Here is a 24,190-nt window from a genome sequence, read left to right on the forward strand (position 1 = left end):
GGCAGCATGTGCCACACATTTTCAGCTGGGGAAAAAACCCAGAAATATTCTGCAGGGGTTACAGTGGGTTATGGCACAGTGCATCAAATCAAAACAGTGGGGATCTGCCCTGAGTGTTAACGTTCCCTTCAGGAAGAAACTGAAGAAATCTTCAAAGGCCATAGGTGGTCAAGACCTCAGTTTTAAGACACATCTAAAAGGTACTTTCTTACACCATGCAAAAGAGAGTAGTTGAAAGGTATGGGATTTTCACCTTGCTCACTTCTGGAACTGGATTTCTCTAAGATCTCTGTCAAGGGAGGGAAAAAGGGAGGCAAAATAACAAGAGTATTCACGTTCTGATCAGCAGCACCCCAGTATGTTGTTGTCATCTTGCAACTACTCATTTCTCTTGCCTGTTCTTCTAAGCCCAGGGAAACAAAGTCCAGATTTAAAAGACTCGCCACAAATGTGGAGGTGAAGAACATTCCTCTTTGCAGCCTTACTAAATAGGGATTCTTTGTTTCATTCACTGTTATGTTCCCAGCTGCAGTACTTTAAATCCTGCGTGAATCAAGAAATTCCATGCAGCCAGACACTCCCTCCAAAAGGTGAAGATATCGCCCCTCTCTGAAGGCCTACAAGGGAGAATGGCTTCTCCCATAGGACTCTTGCACTCCCCAGAGCATCCTAGGACTTTTCACGAGGTTTCTCATTGCTGTTGTGGCTTTTCCTGGCCTTGTAAACTCTCATGAGACCACCACCTGAAAGTCTGCGTCAGTCAGGACAAAGCAGCTTTCTTTATCCAGCTGAAGAAAAAGACAGTGCTGCATTCAGAAGGCCTCCAAGCTTCAGCTCCCTACCAAAGATGGCCAAGGAAGTTGGCTTTTGAAAAAATGCCACTCAGTGGGTTTGGACTGCATTAATCCCCACAGCCAGTTCCATGTTTTTCTCCTTGTTTACCTCTTGTGATTGTATGTGAAGCACCACAGGGAAAGGTCACACCTTTTCTCCATACAGACCTGCTGCCGGATGTTGACTGGTGACAGGAGGGCACATCAGGTGACTGAAAGGACAGCTCTTTTTTTGGACTGTCCTTTTGCCTGTGTCTCTTTCAGGAAGAGGGCAGGCAGTGGCAGGCTCTTCCTCCAACGCCATCCTGCCAAAATCACGCAGAAACCACTCCTGGAGCTCAGTTTGGAGAGTCCAACAATGCCACCACCAATGTAGGAAGTGAGAGGCTGGGGTAAGGCAAAGTGTAAGGAGGATCAAACCTGCTTTTGGCTGAGCAGGCTGTAAGCTGCTTTGCTGCTGGGCAGATCTGGTCTTGTGCTTTTCTAAAAGAACAGCTCATTTTTGGGGTTTTTCATTGACCAAAGCTGTTGAAATAAAATCATGCTAGACTAAATCTATTGCTGGCATACTTCCACCGGAGTTCTTAGCATTACTGCAAATAAGAGCTTGGCCTCTTATGATTGCGAATCATGCTAAGCTACATTAATCTGCTAATGACTCTGGAAATGGCTCCTTTAGCTCATCCCCACAGATCTCTTTCCTTGTCTTCTCCCTTGAAAGGCTTCATCAGCTGGATCAGCTGGAGAAACACCTGCTCTGTCCACATGCTGGAGAGACCGCCCGTGTCCTCCTCATCTATCAAGGAGATGGATAACACCTCAAAAACAGTCTTTAGTCACTACACTTCCTGTCCGTGACAGCACGTCAGAGTCTTAATTGAAACACAGAGGAGAGAAAGCCTAGAGACTGGATCTTGACAGGGGCTCTCTGGCCAAGATGTGGGCTGCCAGGGAAAATCCAAGTGCAGCCGAGGAGCGAGGCTCAGTGGACCATCTGTGTGATTGTTCTTTATCATATTGAATGCTTGCTGTCACCTGATAATATTAGCATATTTCCTATATTTCCCAGTCTTTCCTCTCACTGATTGCAGGACTGTTTATATTCCCAAATGACTTCTCCTGGCACCAGGAAATCCAGCCACTTGGTAGCTTGTGTAACAATGTAGTCCATCAGCAGTTCAGGAGACAACTTGCACATATGCATGCTTTAGATTAATTCCTGTGCTATTTCAGGGGGCTGTTGCTTGGCTTGAATATTAGCTCTTAAAAGAGGCTCATTCTTTTCTCTCAGTTCTTTTTTTTTTTTTTTTTCCTCTCCTTTCCAGTTCTGGCAATGTGGAGACTGGGTGGATGTAGTGATAGATGACCGGCTGCCATTCCTAAATGGAAGATACCTGTCTGTACACCCTCGAACATCAAATGAATTCTGGCCATCCTTGCTGGAAAAAGCATATGCCAAGTAAATATACCTGGTCTATTCTTCCACCCGGTGCTGAAGGGTGTTTCACCCTCTGCTTTACAGAAGACACAAAAGTTCAGGGTAACAGCTGTGTTTGTTGTGCTTCTGTAAGGAATTGTGGCTGCATGCAAACACAGGTCCAATAAAACCTGGAGATGTTGGTCTCAGGCTGAAGACCTAAATGTACCCGGTTCAACTCTGGGATATTAATGCCTGAGAAGTAAAATGAACAGGGGAATCACTGGTGACACAAAAGGGGCTGGGCATCTACTTTAAGCAAACTTCTTTGCTTCTGTTTCCCTTTCCACATTCTCCTCTGTTTAAAACTGCAGACTCTAAGCAGGGATTATCTCTGTTTACAGTCACTGATCAGAGATCATGCAGATATTTGGAACAGGCAATGAGGGGAAGCATGGTTGAAAAACATGCCCAGGCACAACACATTCGCTTCTGTGAGTCTCTGGTCAGCTCTCACTTCACACAGAGAGCTCTGACTCTTGGCTCCCCAGAGTACTGCAGGGTTAATAATAATTAATAAAGAAATAATAATTTTTATAAATCGTTTGAGGAGCAAAGGGATGTGAATGTGGTCCCTTATCATGTTGCACCGCCCATTATTAAATGTGCTGAAGAGAAATTCCTGTGCTCGGGGTAGTATGAAGGGCTGGAACTTGGTGCACACACCCTACATCAATCTGGTGTAACATTTGCAATGCAGTGAAGAGGGGCTGAAGAAAAGAGCTAATTATTTTGGCAGATTTGATCTAGAATAAGGAAATGTTAAAGCAGCATCTGAGTGACTCAGGAATAGGATGTGTTTTGCCCTGAGATACCTCAGAAAAGTTGACTCAGGATTCAGTATCAATTTGCTGCATAAGATTTTAATTACAAAGCAAACCAAGCCTCTATTAAATTAAAGTTGCAAGCAATGCTGTTTATGAGATTCCCATTTGAGAAGTTTTTCCCCAGTGCCCATGACAAATTCTTTTCATCAGTGTAGGACAAGGACAACCCTTCAAAATACAATTAGCCGAAGACTTCATTTGATTACATTCATTAAATACAGTGTGTATGGTAGAGTTTAACAGCATGCTCTACCTGCTCTAAGTACGGCATGTTCCAGCTTATTTGCTGTCTCAATAAAAAGCACACGATAAAAACAACAAGGACTGTGTTGGCAATATTAAATTATTATCCTATTATTGCACTCTAGCAGAGTGAATTTGGAACAGTGCTGAAAACTTGTTTCTGTCTTGCCTTGGGAGCACGGGCAAATACCTTCACCTCTATCTTCCTCCTATTTCTCACGTGCGAAAGGGATACTGGCCTTTTTTGTGTAGAGTCATGACAAAGTATGATGTAGAAACTAACAGTTCAGCTCCATTTGAGCTGAAACATCCATTTGAACTAGTCACCCTTGGCTCCCTTCCTGTTCAGAAGAAGGAAACTGGGTATTTCAAGATGAGATGCAGCTCATCTCCCTCAAACGTCTGCGTTGGCATGAGATGTACCTTATTTTCCACTGTCTGTAAATAACTCTAGACAGCTGCCTCAGATGGGAGTGAATACATAAGAAGAAGTCTCTCTTTGCCTCATTCATTCCATAGGACATGTGTTGTGTTTGGTGATGTCTTTCAATCACATTTCCTTTCATTGCCTGGTCCCAATGTTTACCCACCCCATGCTCACCCCCTCAATGTACATGTCCATTTTTGGAAACAATCACTGTACAGTGTTTACTAAAACACATCGTAAGGACTAATTAACCTTTTTTTCCACACACCCCTCCCCAGGTTACGGGGCTCCTACCAGAACTTGCATGGAGGCTACCTTCCTGATGCTTTAGTAGACCTCACCGGTGGCGTCCAAGTGCAGTTTTCATTGAAGGATCCCCCTTCTGATCTGGAGGAAATACTGAAAGCAGCTGCCACATCTCGGTGTCTGATGGGGTGTAGCACCTCAGGCCATGTGAGTCACAGGGCCAGGAGCCTTTCTTGGTTTACCACGTTTGCATAAAGGTTGCTCTTTTGAGTGAAAAAGGAAGTCCATAATCATTCCCTGTAACAGTTACAGCTTATGGATGCCTGGAGAGATCTTGGCAGCAGAAAGTAGATAAGGCTACATAGTAAGTAATGTAAATGTTTTCAGGTAGATGTAGGTGGATTGGTCTGTCAGAGAGGGGTCTGTGGCCTGTCTCCTGGCTAGTGGTATCCTCTTGCAGCAGGGCTGATTTTGGCCTCATAGCTTTGTGACTGATTCTAGCAAGGCCAAAACACACCTCTCTTCTGTGAGAGGATACTCCTTGCATTTTGATTTGCAGGCTACGAAAATTAATGCTGGGAAGTTGCAAAAGGCTTTGTGATGCCTGGCAAGTATCAGCATGTAAGGGAAGACTGCAAAGTCTGTGGCATTGCTCCTGTGGCGCCTGGTTCATCAGGACACAAAGCTTAGCTGCTGCAGACAAGCCAAGGTCTAGTCTGTCAGCTCAGATAGTTGAGGTTGGGCTGTGGCAGGGAAATTCTGGGGCTGTAAACCTTGCAGTGACCCAGTCCAAGTCATCCTGCAGTCGCAGTAGCTCTGGACCACTGAAGAACTTGCAAAATGTGAAGACCTGGCGTTTAGTTAAATTTACTGGACTGCTTGTGGCTGCAATGGGAACAACGATCACGTTCCTGTCTATCTGAGATACTGCTGTAGTCAAAACCAAGTCTTCTTTTCTGCCATATCAAGTAATAGTTCTCAAAGTTGATGGCCATACCATTGCAGTGTGGCAGAGAGCTAAAAGCTGTGCTTTCTCCCTTCTACAGGTGAGGAGGAACATAGAGCTGAGGAATGGGATTGTACAGGGTCATGCCTACACTGTCACAGGAGCTGTGAAGGTAAGAGCAAGGACTTGTTCCTGCCTGGTGATCTCGTACTGGTGACCCACTACAGGGCAGTCACACTGCTGTTCCATTCAGAGTACTTTTAATTACCGTCGGTGCTTAGAAGGGTTTGTTGAAAGCACATAGTCCAAATTCCAGAAGATGGAAGAATTCTGGCACAACTGAAGAGGGAAGATATCTGAATCCTATAATTTTTTCTAACTGAAAAATGCAACTTAAATTCACTTCTGTTTTGGGACACTTCAACAGCAAATACAGAATTTCTGGGGTTTTTCATGCCATGCTGACTTTTAAAAAATTAACTTTCCTGTTTCAAATGGGAATAGAAGCACTGGCTGAAATTCTGGGATTTGTCATATGATGCAATTCTACATTTGTTCAGCTCAACCACAAGCTGCCAAAAATCACTGTATGAAAAGTAAATAACTCACTGGTTCAAGAACAGCATTTCTCCATCTTTTAAAGCTATTCTACTCATGCAGAACGTCTCCTGGCTAGATATTAATATTACTGATCTGAAAACAGGACCAATTTATCACACAGATCAAAAGAAATGAAGGGGTTTTTTGCAACCAGAGGTCAGAACACGTCTTACCGCAGTAAGCCGTAGTGCACACAAGGAGGCTTAACAGTGAGCAAGGCCAAGAAGAAAACCAAACAATGGTTATGCTATCAAGCAAGATAGCTACAGCACATTTTAATCTAGGAACTTAAAGCACTTTGGAAAGGGAATGTTGTTTTTCCTAAGCTATTTTCTCCCTTCTCCCCTTCTCTTTAGTGGTTTTCTGGATGGGCCTGGCTTTGACTCACAGCACCTCATGGCGTGGCATGCTTGGTGCCACCATTATAGTCAGTTGTGCATCTTCTTGGAGGACACGTCCTCGTAGCCAAGAGTAAGCAGGTTGTTTCAGCTTCCTGCTGTCCATGATGTGTGCAGAGAGGAGAAACAGTCTTTGCCCTACATTCCAGGAGTGCCAAAGCATCTGGGGTGGGGGGGAGTGTCCTGTGGGGAAATTATTTGAGGCTGGCCAGGGGCTGGGCCTTTGCCTGGGAAGAGGCCATCATGGCAATTGTTTCTAACTCTGTGAGCATAAGGAGAGCCAGAAACAGAAGGTTTGCTTCTCCTTCCCACTTTCGCCAGTGAAACCAAACTGGCGGAAGTGAGTTTCTTCTGGCTTAAACCAGTGACTGTAAGAGGAAAAAAGCACGAGAAACTCCAGTACTGTTGGAAACCACAGTACTGTAGATACAGAGCCACAGATTTTGTTGATCATCATCGCTCCATGCTGACTGTCGACATTCACCCCAGGCAGTTTGGTGACCTCATTCCTCAAAGTCTCTGCCTTTGCTGACTCACAGCATCAGATGTGCAGCATTAGGCACTGGACTTTCCCGAGGCTGTTGAAGTCATGTGGTGTGGCAGGAACGCAGCTGCTTCCTTCTGTGTCAGCTATTCACTGTCCTCAGGAACCCAAAGTTTTCTCCCACCTGTCATTCCTTTACAATGTAGCAAAAGGCACTGACTTTTAGCTGCAGACAAATGAGATCAGAAGTTAAACCAGATCCCCAAGGTGTAGAAGGTGATCCACTTCATTACCCATCTCTTCAATGAATATCACAATCGTGAAAAGCTGTGATTGAGTTTATTTATCTTCCCTCTTTACAGATATGCTACAAGAATGGCTGGAAACATATCATCAGGATCTGGAATCCATGGGGCCATGGGGAGTGGAAGGGGCCTTGGAGTGATGAGTATGGTCTTAAAGCTTTAATCTTAATAAGGAAAAATCACTTTTTTATAAGCTTATTGTAAAGGACCTATTCCTTGCACCCATTATAACAAAGGAGACATTTTAAAATCAAGTCATTATAAGCCTTTTTCCCACATGCAAAGCCTACAGAAATCCAATCCAGGGAGAAATAATGCAGCATTGGTTTTATATGTGCTCCTTACTAGGCCTAGCTCAGGTTTCCCTTTTTGTCTGTGTGTATGTTTTTCCCGGTGAGTAATTCCAGATAAAGCATGAATGAAAGAGTTGTTATTACCTGGATTAAGCTGTGGCCATGTCCCCAGACTCTGGCTGGCTGCTTTATGAAATTCTCCGGCAGCAATTATGCATCCACCTTCCTGCTTCTTCTTCCTCTCCCATGAGTCTGAATCTGGGAATAGGATCGTTAACAAAGTACATGAGAGTTGGGCAGTATTTTTATGCAGTATTGAACAGAGAGAGTCACTGGTTATTGCAAAGGCAAAGTGCCACTGGATGGCTTGAACTGATGTTTTGGATCCTATGTGGAGCTTTGGAGATGCAAGGACCACTTTTCTTCTGTGTGTGTAAGCTGACTTCTCTTTTCTGAGGAAAGGAATGATAGAGAAGAAGTCTGCAGCAGTGTTTTGTAAATAAATAGATGCTAGTTTTCATGGTGGAATCAGTGTTTTCCTGACTAGAGAGATGTTCAGCTGTCACTCTTATGTGATTTAATAGCATCCCACCTCTCCCTGTTGCTAGGATCACTCCTAACTTCTCTGCTGAGAAAAGTCAGGGTAGTGTGTTGTGTCTGGGTGGGTTGGCAGGTGGTGCAGACATGTTTAGGGCTGGGATAGTAGCTCTCTGCTCAGACAGCATCCTCCCATTTTTTGGAAGGGTGAACTATAATCCTAACTGTAATTGAAATGTCAGTAGCGCGTGCTCACAGGTAAGCTGCATAAATCAATAAATTATTGATTCATGCTCTGTTTATTTATCTTACACTGTGCAGAAAGTACAATTATCACTTAATTATAAACATGCCGCTTGGAAACAACACATTTGACTGGCTAATGTGCCCTCTACACATCAGTGTAATATCAGCACTTCAGAGTGCTGTGTCTTGGTACCTCACTAACCTCTTCAGCATGGGGACAAGTGACTGGGGCTTGAAGGGCAGAGGCAAGATTCCCCATCCCAGGGTGGGTGACTCAGGCAGAGCAAAGGTGCAGAGCTCTGTTTGCTGGCCTTGGCTATGAAGGCATTGAGCACAGTCCTTCTCCCAGTGTGCATTTTGCTCACTTCTCCTGATCCCTCATGACTTGATGGGCTGGTTGGGGGAATGGGCTGGCCAGAGAGATGGAAAATTGTGCCTCACATCTGCTTGTTGATTTGTTCCTGTTTGCAGCTCTCCTCAGTGGGACCATGTTGAGCCTCAATACAGAGAAGCCTACCTCAGAAATAAGGATGATGGAGAATTTTGGTATTTCACTATTGATCCTTCTGTCTACCAGGTTTTCTATTCGTGCTCATTATAAAACAAAGAGTCATTTAGGCTAAGTTATCTGCTCTTAGTGATGGCTCAAGGCACCCCCTGTTAGCTGTGTGCAAACAGCAAATTGGGGGTTGTCCTGACCCCATGTTTTCAGAAGAAACCAGACCTGGAGATTAAGTAACCTGGCCAAGATTAAGTAACAAACTGGTGGAAAAATATGAAAAGAGAGAGAAGTAAAAATCCAGCTCCCTGAGATCTTGTCATTTTGTCACACTGCCCTTCCCCAGAAAGCGCCTAACTCAAACCCTGCACTAGCTGGTGCTCAGAGGGGACAAGTGGCTGAACAGGTCATAGAGCTTGTGCACTTGACTGCTCTGCAGGTGCTTGTGTTTTTTCACCGCCTCTGATTACTCTCAGACTCAGGTTAGCTGTGTGTGAGCCATCCTTTAGAAAAGCTATTCTTACTCAGAAGGTGCATACTCGCCCAGCGAGGCTCTGAGGAAAACAGGGGAACGGCAGGCTGGACTGAAATAGACACTGCAGGCTTGAGCAAAGCTTGAGCGCAGGGCAAGACATTGTGGAGGGACAAAGCAAGATGGAGAGGCAAAGATGTGCTGGAGATAGCAGGGCTCTGCCTAGGTACTACTGAACGTGCCCTGTAATCTCCCTGGGGCTGTAGATGCAGTTAGGGAAGCCTAAATGCATTGAGAGCTGACCTCTCCTGCCCGGTATCAGCCAGCTCAGCTACAGCCTCCCATGCCCCCTCTGTCTTTGAAAGGGGGTGAACACGAGTACCCGACTGGTGTCTCAAACTGAAAGATATTTTCTCCTCTGCAGGATGTCCTGTGAAGACTTCCAGGAGCAATTTTCCTGGCTGTATATATGTAACAGCACCCCAACGTTTCTGGACTTCGGAGACCAGCACTGCACAACATGGTCTGTGGACAGGCACGTCAACCTGTGGAATCCAGTCCACAGGAACAAGTATTCCTCAGGTAATGAACACTCCCTGCAGTTACCCAGTGCTCTCCTCCTCTCCACTGGTGCTCACAGCCAAACATTTGCTCTGAGCACCAAATTGCAGAAATATTGATTGCCAGTTGTTAATGCCTGCCCTTTCATCTTACAGCACCTATCAGCTAAAGAGGCAGAAATGAAGCAGCAGCAACTGGCTTCTGAGTTAAAACAGGGGACTTGTGATTTAGAAACCCTAAACTCTTTAAATTAAAATGTGCTTGTCTGTCTTCTCTCAGCCAGTTGCAGTACTTGTTACTGGGGACCTCATTAGAAAATCTGATCTGGCAAATATGCGACTGGTTTTACTGAGTGAGAAATAGTCTGAAATTAAGAGGATATGACATGAAAGAATTGTGCTACAAAGCTCTATTTTTGAAAGTAAAAGGGTCTTTGAGCAGATAAGACCATTGGTTTTACTGCATGTGCAAGAAATCTTCTAGCATTGTGAGCTCCCATTATTAGTAGTATTTTTTAAAATTTTAATCTTATCTTACTTTTCTACAGCTGCATCACTATTTGGGCTCTCTTTTTTCAGTCTGAGATGGTAGTGTGTGGTCAATGAAGGAGTTTTTTTTTCTGCAACACTGAGCCCTGACTTAGCAGCAACAGCTTTTGGCTTACAGGTTTCAGCTGCCTCCGCATAACATTCATCACCATGTCTCCGGGGTGATAATATAGCAATGCCTGTGCCCATGGGCACTGGGAATGAGCAAGGAAATGCAAGGGGCTGAATTGAGAGCATGTGGGCAGAGCCATTTTCCTTGGAGCTGTGTTTTCCACCAGCCCTCTAAAAAAGTTGCTGTCCAAGTACAATCTTGGGCTAAATTGCAGCTTTCAAGGCAACCCAATGGAGCTACATGGCATAAAGTCTAGAAGGTTTAAGCAGATGCTGCCATCTCAGTCCTTTTTTCCCCAGTTTGGGCATTGTACTGCTTTCTTATCAGGGATGCTTCCTGTTAACCTTGGCCAAAAAGAAACCTTTCCCCTCTGGTGCTCAACACTGTCCCATCCATCACAAACAATAACAGGAAGGAAAGGGAAGATAGCTTTTGACCATTTTGTCTTTTTTGTTTATGTGTTTATGATCTCCGAGCCACAGTCCCTTTCAGCTCACCCACTGGGTCAGGCAGCTGATTAAGAATCACTGCTTTTCTGCCTCAAGGAAAGCGTGCCGCGTAGGTGAAGCAGATGCAGGGGGATTGAGAAATCTGCATGACTTTTATGACTTTGCCAGAGATTTCTAGAATGATTAATGTGCAATTAGTTTAACTCCAGATGCCTCAACTCCTACTGGTAATGTAGAGACTACAGTGCTCTGTTGCATTGAAAGGATCTTGGAGCAGTAACTACTGAATCCTCTGGGTCCATATAAGCAAGATCTTACACAATAGGATACTACTAGGGTATCTATGTGGCTACTGTTAAACTATTAATGCTTTCTCAGCAGGTGAAGTTTCAAAAAACCCTCAGTATTTCTTCAAAGTGCCAGACTACAATCCCAAAACTTATAATGTAGTCATTTCACTCATGCGAAAACATGCTGAGGATATGCAAGATGTGAAAAACCTGAAGATTGGCTTTTTGATCACTGGGGTAAGCACAATCAGGTGTCATATAGACATTGTTGTTTTCTTGTGTGGCTTATTCTACCCGTACATGGAAATGAAAGGCTGAATTACCTTTTGGGCTGTAAAGGAGCAGTCAGTATTTCAAGTAAACTTCTGGATGCCTTCTGCCATAGAACATCACAGGAAAAGTAGAGTTAAGTAGGCTTAGGCTCCTTATTCATGTCTTAAGAGAGGAAAGGTTGAACTTTTAGTTCAACATGAACTGTTGAACTAGCATCCCAACATAGCCCTTGGAAGCTCAGGAAGTCCCCAGGTTACAAGAGATTCCAGGGCAATATCCTCTGTGTCCAGCAGTATTGGTGACATGCTTTGCTGGCCCGGCTCAAGGCATGATAGCCAGCACTAATCACAACACTTGAGCAGTACTCCAGGTCTAGTAGGGAAGAGAAGGACCTCTTTTTCCCCAAAATGGGCCTGTCTTATTCATCCTCCATTTTCTATCACAGAAATGCCATACAAAACCGATTTTCAAAATATATGAAAGGCTTTGCTCAAGGCCAATGCACAGTCAATTAATTCAGATACCTGGGACCTCCACTAAGATTTCCCTCTTTTTTTTTTTTTCTTGGTGACTGTCCAGAGAGGTGCCATTTTGAGGGCAGTTACTAGGCTTACTGAAAGCTAGTGTGGATGGATGCTAGTCTTTTCTAAAGGGTTTTTTTTATTGGCTGAGGAAGGTGGGAGGGGATTGTTCCTAACCTGAAGAGCAAAAGGAAGCAGAGATTGCTATGACCCTAACTTCACATTCTCCTCATCACTGAAGAGGTTTGCCCTAGGCCCAAACTTTGAATAATTAATTCCGTAAGTCTAATAACTCCTCATAAATGAAGAGCATGGCTTTGTAGCTCAAAAAAAAAAAAAAAAAAGTGTCTGAGGAATAAAAGATGTACTAAAGAAAGCATTCCTCCAGCAAGTGGAACTCACTGTCCCTACTCAAGGAGATCCTCTGCCCGGTGCAGACACCAGCCCTCCATGGGGTCAGCTGTGCCACTTGGAAGGAGCTGCTGCTCCTGATAAATGAGGAACTTGCTCCTTCCAGCATCCTCATCAGCTGACCCCCAACAGTCAACAGACATGGAGGTCCCTTCATACTCTTGCATGACGTGTGCCCACCTTGATTAGTTACCCATTTTGACAGAAAGGACCCTCACTGAGAGGTGTGGCATAGGTCTTGTGTCCCTTGAAAAGAGGTTATTTAATGAGGAAGTAGGCTAGAGGACAGATTTGCTTTATTCTTGCTTTATGTTTAAAATGTCTTTCTTCCCCTCCAGTTGATGGTATCTTTACCCTCCGGTATCTTTATTTATTTTTTCTCTCTCTTGTTATATTCCCAAAGATGGATGAAATTCAATGAGACGTGGCCTCTGGGCTGTCAGTCTGTGGCTCACCTCAGGCTCAGTTTGGGCTTCTGGTCACAGATGATCTCCTCTGCAGTAGGAGAACAGGTCATTACTTAGGGGCGCTGGATTACCATGGAACACCTGGTCAATGAGGGAAAAGGGGACTGTCACGCTGCTCTGTCATGCCATAGCTTTTAGTAATGTAATGATATTGGTACAAATCCACCCAGCAGATTACACAGAAAATATTCCCCCATGTACAGAGCCTAAGTATTTTAATGTGAGAGCTGGTCTACCAGCTGCTCATGGCCAGCCCAGCATCCTGCCCTGGCGGCAGCGAAAGCCAAGTCCAGGAGCTAAAATCAGGGTAGGTGTTCAGTGCTATTCCCTCGGTTTATTTCCCAGCATCTCACCTCAGTGCCTGAGGGCAGTCAGAGGTGCTGGCATCTTTGTGTAAAAGCTTACAAGCAGTTTTCTTTGCACGAGGAGAGTGCAATTGCTAAGATTCACGTGGCTTCACTCTTCCTCCTTCAACAGCTTTCACTGCCATTACTCATTAGCAGCATCATTCATTGTTCAGTACCTTTTGAGATGCATCAAATTGTTGCTGTGAAATAAAAAGAGTATTATCCCTTGGTAGGATGAGAGGGGAATGCAGTACAGGCAAGGATGCAAACCAGAATGGACATATCTGATAGCTCTAGGAAGCCTTTGATTAAATATAGACGTGGAACACTAATACATGGCTGTGAGGGAAGTTTAATGTTGTGTGATAGAGCTGAGCAATGTATAGAGGCTGATTATTATCTCACACCAGGTTTGACTCCATTGAGATATTAATCTGCTTCTACTTTTTACTAGAAGGAATGTGGAATGAGACCCAAAAGTAAAAAAAGGATTACACTATTTTTGCAGCACTGCCCATTTCTATCTGCTGAAGATCCGACCCATAATACTTGGCAGTCTACATACCTCCCAGCCGTCTGTAACAGTAGTCATCTTTTCTTTTTTTTTCTCCCAAAATAGCAGTTTTATGTTATTTTCTCCCAAAGGCATGGCTCATAAATAACTCTGCCACGCTGTATAACCATTCTAAATGGAATTTATACATGCTGATGTATTTTGGGGAATATGTTTAGTAAGGGTTTTTTATTATGCTATCTTTACATGTCATCATAGTAATAGCTGTTGCATTATATTTGTTTCATCTCAGCAAAAATACTAGAATAACAGAAGAAAGATCAGAATATTCTGTTTTCTTGTGACACTTGCTGGAAGGTTTGAGTTGTGATTTTTGAAGCATTGTCATCTGGGTGACATGCTCAGTGAGCTCTCTGACCACTCTGAGTCATGCTAGATCTCAGGGAAGTTTTAGTAAAAGTACTCATCCTTGATGCCTTCCTGAACTTCGATCTGCTTAATGTTAATTGAAGTTCTCTTCAAATCCACTTAAATACATTTTGCCTTCTGTTTCTTTCAGTTCTTCCACCCTTGTGCATTTTTGATATGTCCTTGAACAAAGTCTGTCACCTGGATGGGCTTTTCATGCTGCTGGGGAGGTTAAGGCATGTTAGATGCAGTGTATATTTAGAGAGCTGTGGGAATGTAAGGCTGCTGTAAGTGCACTTTCTCATTTACTTTGGTTCCTGACATGGAGGAGAGATAGCCAGCTATATTTTTCTTTCAGGAGAACTCCAAAGTTCTGAAACAGATTTTTTCCCTGACTCGAGATGTGACCAACTACTTTATCTTGAGCCCAGGAACCTATGCTGTCGTTCCTGCTACAACAGAGGACCAAGAATTTGAATTTCTCTTACGAATTTTCATGAAGAATCAAGACTACAATGAGTAAGATGATAAGTACTCCTTATAGGTCCCAGACTTACGGTGTGCCAGGACTTAACAATTTAATGTCAAGATAACTGATGTGGCAATTTGATTTTAAGGTATTCAGAAATGTGCTGGGAAGACACAGCCTAGTGTTAAGTACCGTGCTGAGGGGGAGCAGATGTTCTGTCAGATGTGTAGGGGTGGCCACTGCAGAAAAGGACAATAGCTCATCTGCAGCCACCAAGGGTCTCAGCTTTGGTGCAAAGAGCCACACAAGCGAGCAATAATTGTGAAATACACCCTCCCCAATTGTAGGGAAGTCTCTCTTGAGTGAAAGGAGGACTAAGAGCTTGTTTTTCTTAACAGCTTTGATGCAGTTTCTTATGTTTCACCGGCTAGCCACCAGACAGACCAGGTCCCATTCTGCTCAGAGAAGGACCTAGAGAAGCAAAGAGCTGTGAAAGGGCCTTGATCCTTTCACCCAGGCATCTCATAGACAGGCTGCTAGGGCTCCATGGGCATATAAGAGCGGCCTTGAAGAAAAGTTTAGTGGAAAAATGGTATCTTAGTTCATGCAGAGGCAGCTATTACCACTTTTTCGCATAAATATCTGGGTGTGCTTTATGTAAAGAGCAAGCCCCAGCATTCAGCCTTACCAAATGACCTTCAAGCACCAGGTACACAGTGCCTTTCCTTCAGCAAGATTTATAGCAGAGGTGACTGCAGCTCTTACCTCAGAGGCCCGTATCTTAATAATGAGATTGCTTTCTAGGCTTTGGCCCCTGGCAAAAAGTAGCCCAGAACTGACTTAAGGCAACTCCTTAGTTATGGAAAACAAACATGAGAAGTCTGTGCTCTGGGCTGGACTGCCTTCAGCACGATGAGTCACACACGAGACGGCTCAACCTTGGCAGGTAGGTCTTTCCAGGAGAGCCTGTGACCCTCACACACCTTCCTGAGCTCAGCCAAGCGTGGAGTCCCCTTTCTGTTGGTCTCTGCAGGACTCACCTATATAATAGCACAGATGCTATAAAAATAGCATCTGGCTTGCCTAATTTCTCTACCAAACGCAAAACTCAAGTACTGAATGTTGCTACTAAGCAAGTCTCAGGAGGACTAGTGACCCCAACTCCATTTCAGGCAGTTTGCAGACATTTAAAAGATGTTGCCTTTTAATAGCCCAGATGCTGTTTTTATTCCTGACTATTAAATTAGTCAAAGAGAAAGCAGGTGAAAATTTTATGTGGCTCAAGACAGGGCAGCCCTGTCTTCTGTGTGATGAGGTTAGTCCTGACATGCTCAGAGTGAGACAAGTTACCCTTTCTCTGCTGCTGGTGCCAGCAGGGCTGACGCGGGGAAGGCAGTGGCCTCAGAGCAGCCAGAGACTCAGACCTGTACATGTCTGGCTGCACAGAGACCTGGGACTGGTGGAACAGGCTTGACTGAACTGTAACAGGCTGGGAGATGTGGGTGCTGGGTATCTTGTGGGACCATGGGCTGGGAGAGTGCTCCTGTTGGCGCCTGCCTTTTGCCACATCTGCAAATTAATGCTCTGAAAGGCCCGTTCTCTCCGAGTTTTACTCTTGTAACTCTCTTCCAGGAACACAAACTCCCTACCCAGCCCAGTGCTGCCGATGGTAAGAATCTGTGAAAACTGATGTAGATACTGGTGGTGAATTAATTGTTCCCAGGGAGCTGGCCTTTTGGTAGCCACCTCTACCAATTCCTCTTCTTCCTTCCTTACATACCAGACACCACTCTTCTCTTCCCTTTCTCACCTGGCCCAGAGTTTGCCTCTGGCACCCTGTGACTTTGCTGGCAGAGCAGGTGACCAGCCTGGGGTACCTCTCTGCAGAGATGGGAGTGACAACGAAGCCCTTCCTCTTCACATATGTCTTTTTTGGAGCCTGATTTTTTTGAAGGAAACAAATCTTATACAGTCCCTCTGTCAGCCTGTCCATCTGCATGTCTTTTAAATACCTCCAGGGATGGTGACTCAACCACTTCCCTGGGCAGCCTGTTCCAATCCTTGACAACTCTTTCAGTGAAGAAATTTTTCCTAATATCCATTCTAAACCCTCCACCAGGGGAGGTTTATGTTGGATATCTAAGAGCTGAAAGCATTAGGGCTTTGGCTTAGATTTTTTTGGGAAGCTTTATAACGTTAATGATAGTTTCCCTTAGTTTCTGGTGGATCTCCTCACCAGAGGGTTGAAAGAAAATCCCTTAACCATTGAATTGCAATTGCTCAGGGGCATTCAGCCTGCCTTGGGGCTGAGAAGGTACAAAGGAAGAGTCAACTCCTGCTTTATTTTCTTGGCTCACATGAATCTTCACGAGCTCTAAGCCAGTTGTTTCATCTGAGGGCCATCAATAGCCACCAGGCTTTGTATCTCTATAGTCATGTATTGACTTGCTGAACTCTACCCTGGCCATGTTCTGTTTTTTTCCTCACGCCCCAAGCTGCTCCGTCCTGGTTGTACTGTGGTCACATCCAAACTATGTTTCTTCCTTCCTACATTGCAGTAATTCTTTCTTGCTTCTAGTCCACTTTACTTTCAGGGTGGTAAAACTGCAGCCTGTACTGTACATTCCTTGCCCTCTCTAAAGTGCTGTTTGGATCTGCAGACTTCTGCCTCCAGTTGTTTTGTAACTGAATTATTAATGTGCTTACTTTGTCTTTGATCCAGGATGTACCAAGACAGAACGAGGACAGCTCCTATAAGGCTGTCTTCTTAAGATACGCTAAGCAGGTATCCTATCTAAAACATCTTGCTGAAAAATAAATAAAAAAGGCATGAGGACTTGCAAAAAGAAAAACTGATTTCTGATGTTGATACAAATACATTTAGAAAAATGTTTTTTGGAAATGTAGCTCCATCCTCAAGCCGATACCCTGAAAACAGTATTGATTCTCCTGTCAAAACTGCCAAAAAAATGGGACATTCACCTGGGATAAATCTGCTAGCCCCATATACCGTAGGAGGATTGGAGATTTGTGGTTCAGTGATGGGCTTGCATATGTACTCTTTTTTCCTCTTTTTTTTTTTTGGCTTTGGTTTATTTATTTACTGAAAGCAATTAGAAAGCCTTGGGTATTCCCCCCTCTCATCAGCATCATTTTCCATTTGCCTTAGCAGCATTTGGAAACCAGACATCAGTCAGTGTTTGAGTAATTGATTCCTGCTCTTTCTGAGCCAAACTCTGTGTGTTCACAGGAGATGCTCTTAATGGTTTAATAAACTGTTATAAAGAACTCCTTGACTTAGTCAAGAGGAAAAAAGATCACTGCCAAAAGTCTTTGCACAATGGACCTCTTGCAGTTAATAGTTATATCAGTGCATGAAGGTGAAAATGAACACGGGCTGCCATGCTGTATGACTTGGGGGTGTCTCAGGAGGGAGGCAGTCAGGTTGCCTGGTGGGTTGGGGGGGCTCAGAAGGAAGCAGGCAGCAGCGCCTGTGCTCCCAGCCCACGGACCCAGCTGCTTGCTGTGCCTGTCCATCGGCAGGTCCCCAGCTCTAGGGGCTGCTGAAGCCAGCAAGTGTTCCCATCACTGCTGAAAATACCCCATGGTGATAGAAGTGCCTGTAACTCCCCTGCAGACTCTTGTAGGGAAGGGACAAAGAGTGGCCCAGCAGTGTGGAGGGGTTTTTTGTGCTCCTGAGGGGGTGCTGCTCCTCTGATATAAGTAGAGGTCCCTCTTGGTTACCACAGTGCATAAGTAAAGAAGTTTTGGGCAAAAGTGACACAGGAGAAAACTTTATGTTCACACACTTCTCTTTGCTTTTTACTCTGTGTTAGGGTTCAGCTATTGATGCCTTGCAGCTGCAACAGCTCCTTAATGAAGTGATCCTGCAAGGTAAAGCTTTTTACAACCCAGCTAATGTCTTTGGTGCTTCCCTATCCTTACTCTAGTGTAAATTAGATAGAGGATTTAGTGGTGTCCTGATGGTCCTCAAAAAATCCTCAGTGTGGCTTACTGCACTGTTGGATCTTGAAGAATGGGAACTGCCTTCACCAGGGTTCCTTTACTTGTACAACAGTTTGGTTTTATTTTTTAAAAGAAAATCAAAGTAATATTCACATGAAGAAGGCAATGCAACGCAGAGCAGCTGCTAACAGACTCTTCAATGCATGGCCATCAGCAAAGCTGTGCATCTGCTTGACAGCCAGATTTCACCCTCTCCTCTGTCTCACAGTTCTGCCAAGGGATAGCCCCTGCTTTGCAGACCTACCCTACTCCATGCTGCCCTTCTCCTGGATGTCCCTGCAGCCCCTAGGAGCGCCCCCTTCCTGCTCCATGCCCCTCCAACTGCAGCAAGAACTCAATCCCTGGCTGGGCTGCACCAGTGAGCACCCCAGGGAACTGTGCCTCCCAGTCTCCTCACTGCCACCCAGTTTCTCCCAGTTCAGCCCTGGCCTGCATTGCTCTGCAGAGGCCTCAGGCTAGCTTTCAGCATTTCCCTGTCTTCCCAACCTGCCCACTTTGTAAACAACATGAGACAGGGGCACAGCTGGAGGGCTCAAACCAACTCAGGCATGCACAAGACTTAAAGTGCTCTTAAGACTCACTAATTCAGCATAAATGGCCTTTCTTCTGACTGTCATTTCCCTTATCCTTATGTCAAGAGGGAAGAGTTTCCATCAGGGCAGGTAGGTGGGCAGAGACTGTGCAGAGCAGCTGCCTGTGAGCCCAAACAGGGCACCCTTCCTTGGGGAAGGAAGCAGTAGAGATCTCTGAGACACATCAGACTCCATCAAAACAGGCCTCAGTCTGGCATGTAGCCATTGCTGCTCTTTGAGAATCTGAGCCAGGTCTGGGGATTTTTAGCTATGTGAGCCTTCAGACTAGTGTCCTCCTTCCCTCTGAATGGTGACCTCTGTCACTCCCCTTGTTCTCACTAATTCCTTCTGTTTTATCAATCCTTGCAGATGAAATGACCAGCCTGGGAGGAAAATTCAGCTTCGATTCATGCAGAGGCATTTTAGCTCTGATGGATGTATCCTTTCAGCAGAAGCAATAAACTTCCCTGGTGCTGCCCATCCTTGCCTTGAGTTATGGCTGAGCTGAGCATCCCAGCGTGAGAACCTGCAAGTAAATATTAGCCACAGTCCTCAATAAATAACTGTCCCAGAGTCTATGCGGGACGTTGCCATGCATGCCCTGGCTCTGGTGTCTCTCCTGAAAGGTGAGGGTCAACCTTCTGCAACCAGCATACTCTTGTTTTCCCCTCTGCAGGGCTCAGGGCTTGGCTAAGCTTCACCCTTGGGCCCAGGGTCACAAGCAGAACCCGAGGCAAGGAGACAGCACAGAGCTCAGGCATCTGGAAAAGCTCAGCTCTTCCATCATGGCTGCAACCATGATGGCCTGTGGTGGCATCTCAAGCCGGCTCAAAGCTGGTGTTAGGGGGAGAAGCAGTCATAGAATCATAGAATTGTCTAGGTTGGAAGGGACCCTTAAGATCATCTAGTCCAACCATCAACCTAACTCTGATAAAAACCATCACTAAACCATGTCTCTAAGTACTACATCTACCCGTCTTTTAAGTACCGTCAGGGATGGTGCCTCAACCACTTCCCTGGGCAGCCCATTCCAATGCTTAATAACCCTTTCAGTGTAAAAATTTTTCCTAATATCCAATCTGAACCTCCCCTGGTGCAACTTGAGGCCATTTCCTCTTGTCCTATTGCCTGTGGCTTGGGAGAAGAGACCGACCCCCACCAAATCACAGGCACTTGCCTGGCAGACCATTCATCCTTTCCAGTGTACCTTCCCTATTCAGATGGATCATGCAGTCTTCTTACTGTTAAGAAGGCAACACTGGAAATACATTGCTGACCTATGTAGAACAAGAGGACTCCTTGATGAAAACATAAATTCTCCCCCATGTGTTTTCTCCCCCTTGCTTACTCACTGTCTCTTTTCTTCCAGACCTTGAAATAACTTTGGGACATTTTTAGACCTTTACAAACTGCTAGGGAATGAATAAAAATGACCAGAAGTCCCTCTTTCTTTCCCGCTTCCTGCATCTAACCAGTGAAAGAGACTTTCCCCCCTTTCCAAATCCCCTCCTGGGATAAGTGGGCACTGCAAATACACGGAGCATGCAAAGAACTGACAAAGCCACTGCTCTGCTTAAATACAAGATGGATTTTTCATTCTCTGGGCTGCATACAACCCATGTACGGTGTGACCTACCCTGGCCTGCAAAGACAGGATCAGCCTTTTTTAACTCAGGTTTCATGGCAGTGGCACTTGTCTGCTAATATTTCACCAGTGATGAGTTTTTCTTTCAGAGAGTTTTTGCAATCTCAGCTGCATTAGGTGAGGTGCTGCATGTCTGGCCAGGACTCCTAGGTGGTGTACAAAGGGGAGTGGGTCCAGTGACGTAGTCCTTTGAGCATTCCTGGGGAATGTTGGCTCATACCTCTGGACTCCTGCAGCTCACGGAAGAGGTTTTTTGTGCCTGCAGCATATCTATGGCTCAAAGGCTGCTGCTGCCTTCTGATAGCAGGCATCAGGATCAGCTGCTTGTGCTCTGGACTCCTTTGGTGCCTGTTCCTCCAGGAGGGTCTAGCCATAGCTAATGCTGCACTGCCTCATGTACAGAGGCAGGATGATGTGCATACGTGGCCTGGAGCACGGGGTCACCTTCATCCACAGGGGCCTCTGTGCTCAGTGGCTAAATGTCAGCTGAAGCAATCACCATGGGGTTCCCTTGCGGTTAAAGGCACCATATAAATAGAAACCTTTTGTTGTTTGTGAGCACAGGTATGAGCAGCTGTACAAAGTGCCAAAGAAGGTGAATTTAACCCTAAGCATAATTGAGAGCAGAAAAGCTCTTGGCTTTCTCAACACAAAGCAACAGACAGAAGAGACTCCATCTTAAGTCTTTCTTTATGCGAAGACAGCATCCCCGGGAATAAAGACAGCCGGGTTTAGTTCTCATTAACTGTTCAATTCTTAACTAAATGCACAGCTCAAATCGAATGGACGACTCACCCTGCAGGAGTTTGGGAGCCTCTGGCGAAGTCTCACTAAGTACATGGTACATGGGGGTTGCGCTCTCTTCTCTGTTGATACTGTGACTCTTGGGCTTTTCATCAGTGGGGGGCAGATGCTCTGTGATATCAAAACACTGGGGGGGAAATGCTGCTAAGGTTGCTTGCTTAGTGGGTCAGGTTTCCATCCTCTTATGCAAAGGATGAGAACTTGGGAAGCAGCGGTATGTGTAAAGTGCTCCAAATGAGCAGCTGAGGCTTTTCTAGTGCAGGGAATATTGAGGTGGAGAAGGTAGGAAGGCCAATTAGGCTAAGAATTTGATGGAAATCTCTGTTTGTGTGCCACAAATGGCAATTTTTTTAAAAAGCTTTCTAAGATGAGTTCTTGAACAAAGTCACCTGAAAAATGTCCCTTCCTCATTGCTGCAGTTTGTACTGGAACTGTATAGGAACCGATGCAAGTTTATCTGGGGGAAATGCCTCTGCTCCAGGATAAGCATTAGGTCTGGAAACAGTGAGGAGAGTAGCTTGGTATTTATGGTCCAAGCTAAATTCAGGCAGCTTCCCTATGTCAGGTCCTTCTCCCATCAGCCTTGCTGCGGGACGGGAAGATTTTCCTGAAACCTAAGAGTTGAATGGGGTCTACTTTGTTTCATCCCTCTTGAGATGGTATGAGGCCACCTAGGACATGGGGTGCCAGTTCCCCATCTAGCAATGATGCTCATCCCACCAACGGCACCTCAGGTGTGGCTTGTGGGGTTTCAATGGCGTGTTGGGAAAGCTGACCCCACAGCATTCTGGGACTTATTTTATGTGTCAATGTCTTTTTGTCAGTGGAGTTTTAAATATTCCCATTGCTGCCTGTACACATAAACCAGGGAGAGTGAGCAAAAAGTGTTCCACCCACCCCAAACTGTCGGATTTCTTATGCTGTAACACACGGACCAAGCCTTCTGGAAATGGGTCTCCCTTGTCATGGTCACCCCATCTCATCTGTTGAACTTCCTTGCAGCCAGTTTATTAAGGAGGGAATGCATCCTACATAATTGGATGCAGTACTAAGTTTGGGGAATATTGATATGGGCTTGAAATCTGCCTTTACACTGTTTTGCAGGATATCTTCCACAAGGAAGACAGAAATCATTCTGGATTTCTTGATGTGTCTGAACTGAAGAACGCGATACAGACAGCAGGTATGTCCCCAGGTGCTGAGCAGCTCTTTTTCTTGTCCCTGTGGCAGTGAAGGAAAAGATGAAAAAGAGAGAGGAAAGAACAAAGAGCCCTAGGGAGAAAGCAGTTTGGACTTCTCAGAGGTGCCAGTTAAATCACAGCTCTGCGTTGTTTTAGGGCATTGAGACAGAAAGCTAAGTTCAGGGAGAAACCCTTTGCTCTGCAGCTGGGGAGATGCAGAGAAGCACAGGACTGGCCAGAGCCTGCAGACTGATTTATCCATAGTATCTTTAGGTCACGGACAAAAAATCCAGTAGTTTTGTCCACGGACAAAACATTCCAGGAGCAAGGAGCAGTTGATGCTTGCACTTACCCCCAATCCTGCCGTTTCCTTGCAGGACAGTGACTAAGTCTAGAAGGGAAAGCCACAATGATAGACATTTATTTAGTTTGCACTGACCTCTGTTGGCTACACACATGCTGAAACTCTCAGTGAGTGCATGGGACCCCTTCACACAAGTGAAGCGTTTTAGCTGGATCATCTCTCTGTGTGTGAAATACAGCTTTAAGAGAGCAATCCTCTTGTAATCATAATGTAATTAAAGTAGGGAAGCTCCCATTTGGCTCCCTGGAGCTTGGACTGGTGGTGTCTCCAGGAGAAACCTGCTGCAGAAGTGCTATCTGTGGAAGCCATCAGCTCAGGGGATGTAGGTGGAATCCTTCTGTTGCTGTGAGGTGGGCAGAATGTGAGTGCCTGCCCCTGGAGCACAGTACTAATGTGCCAAATGTCAAAGGGGAAGCTTCCAGGTCTGTTCTGTAAGAAAGGCACTAAAGTGTAAAACTGGGAGGAGAATTGTACATTGAGAAGTCCTGGCAGCCAAAACAGTGCAGCTACTTGAAGGTATAAAAAGGCACTCTAAAATGGCAAATTCAATATGTGTTAGGCTATAAGTAGTTCTGAGTGGGGGGAAAAAAGAAAATTAAAGGCTCGTTCTTGCCTTCTTCTGAGCTAGACAGCTGTGTTTGGATCTGGCTTTGCATTAGGATGACCCCCATCCTGGCTTTTAAGCAGGAAGGAGCAGACAGGCCCAGGAAGCATTTGGGAGGTTAGTGCTACCTCTGGGAACGGCACTAATGTACCATATAACAATGTACTGTAATGTGCTGTCCTGAAAAGCAGGAACGTTGACTCAGTGTATTCACAAACACCTCACTGGCAATATTAAATGCATTAAAATAATTTTAAAAATAGGAGAAAATAAAGTCTGTATTTTAAAGCATAACTAAAACCAGAGTGAAGAATCCAGCAGACAAAAAGTGTGGGGGAGAAATCTTACAAATAAGTAACAGCAAGTAATTGAAACATCTTTGGAAGAGAGAGGGCTGACATTCCAGTCTTGTTGATAAGATTAATTGAGAGACATTGCCAGCTGAGCAGATTTCAGAGCAGGTATATCCCAGACTGACCATGCCAAATTGTTTGTGTTTTACTAGTGTAAGACACGGTTATAGCATCTTGTAAGCAGCACTGCAGTGATTGCTGGAATGCTCTCCGGAGAGAGCTTGATTGGTTAAAAATTGGGTAGGATTCATTACTCACTACTACAGTGTTTCTTGGCAGTAGTTTAAAACCAGAATCAAAGACAAAATTCAATTAATTAGATTTTTTAAATTACTAACTTTTCCTCCTAGGAAAAAAAAATAATCTCAAGTCCAGTTTATCACAATTTGAAATGTATCTTAAGCCCAAATGTATTTACATTATTTAAATATTCAGCAG

At 44.9% G+C, this 24,190-nt stretch overlaps 1 protein-coding gene across 1 annotated transcript in view; it reads left to right on the plus strand.

Annotated features, from left to right (window-relative positions):
• Window positions 1-24,190, plus strand: part of CAPN13 (calpain 13) — a 43,651-nt gene that overhangs the window by 13,073 nt on the left and 6,388 nt on the right. Inside the window, exons 4-17 of the mRNA XM_074169016.1 lie at window positions 2,159-2,292; window positions 4,086-4,260; window positions 5,100-5,171; window positions 6,844-6,929; window positions 8,334-8,408; window positions 9,258-9,415; window positions 10,885-11,030; window positions 14,093-14,253; window positions 15,836-15,872; window positions 16,926-16,988; window positions 18,040-18,097; window positions 19,171-19,238; window positions 21,219-21,287; window positions 22,355-22,433. Of these exons, the coding sequence (XP_074025117.1) occupies window positions 2,159-2,292; window positions 4,086-4,260; window positions 5,100-5,171; window positions 6,844-6,929; window positions 8,334-8,408; window positions 9,258-9,415; window positions 10,885-11,030; window positions 14,093-14,253; window positions 15,836-15,872; window positions 16,926-16,988; window positions 18,040-18,097; window positions 19,171-19,238; window positions 21,219-21,287; window positions 22,355-22,433 (1,381 nt within the window). The remainder of the gene's footprint in view (window positions 1-2,158; window positions 2,293-4,085; window positions 4,261-5,099; window positions 5,172-6,843; window positions 6,930-8,333; window positions 8,409-9,257; window positions 9,416-10,884; window positions 11,031-14,092; window positions 14,254-15,835; window positions 15,873-16,925; window positions 16,989-18,039; window positions 18,098-19,170; window positions 19,239-21,218; window positions 21,288-22,354; window positions 22,434-24,190) is intronic.

The sequence above is a fragment of the Numenius arquata genome, chromosome 2 (assembly GCF_964106895.1).
Source record: "Numenius arquata chromosome 2, bNumArq3.hap1.1, whole genome shotgun sequence".
NCBI classification, from domain to species: Eukaryota; Metazoa; Chordata; class Aves; order Charadriiformes; family Scolopacidae; genus Numenius; species Numenius arquata.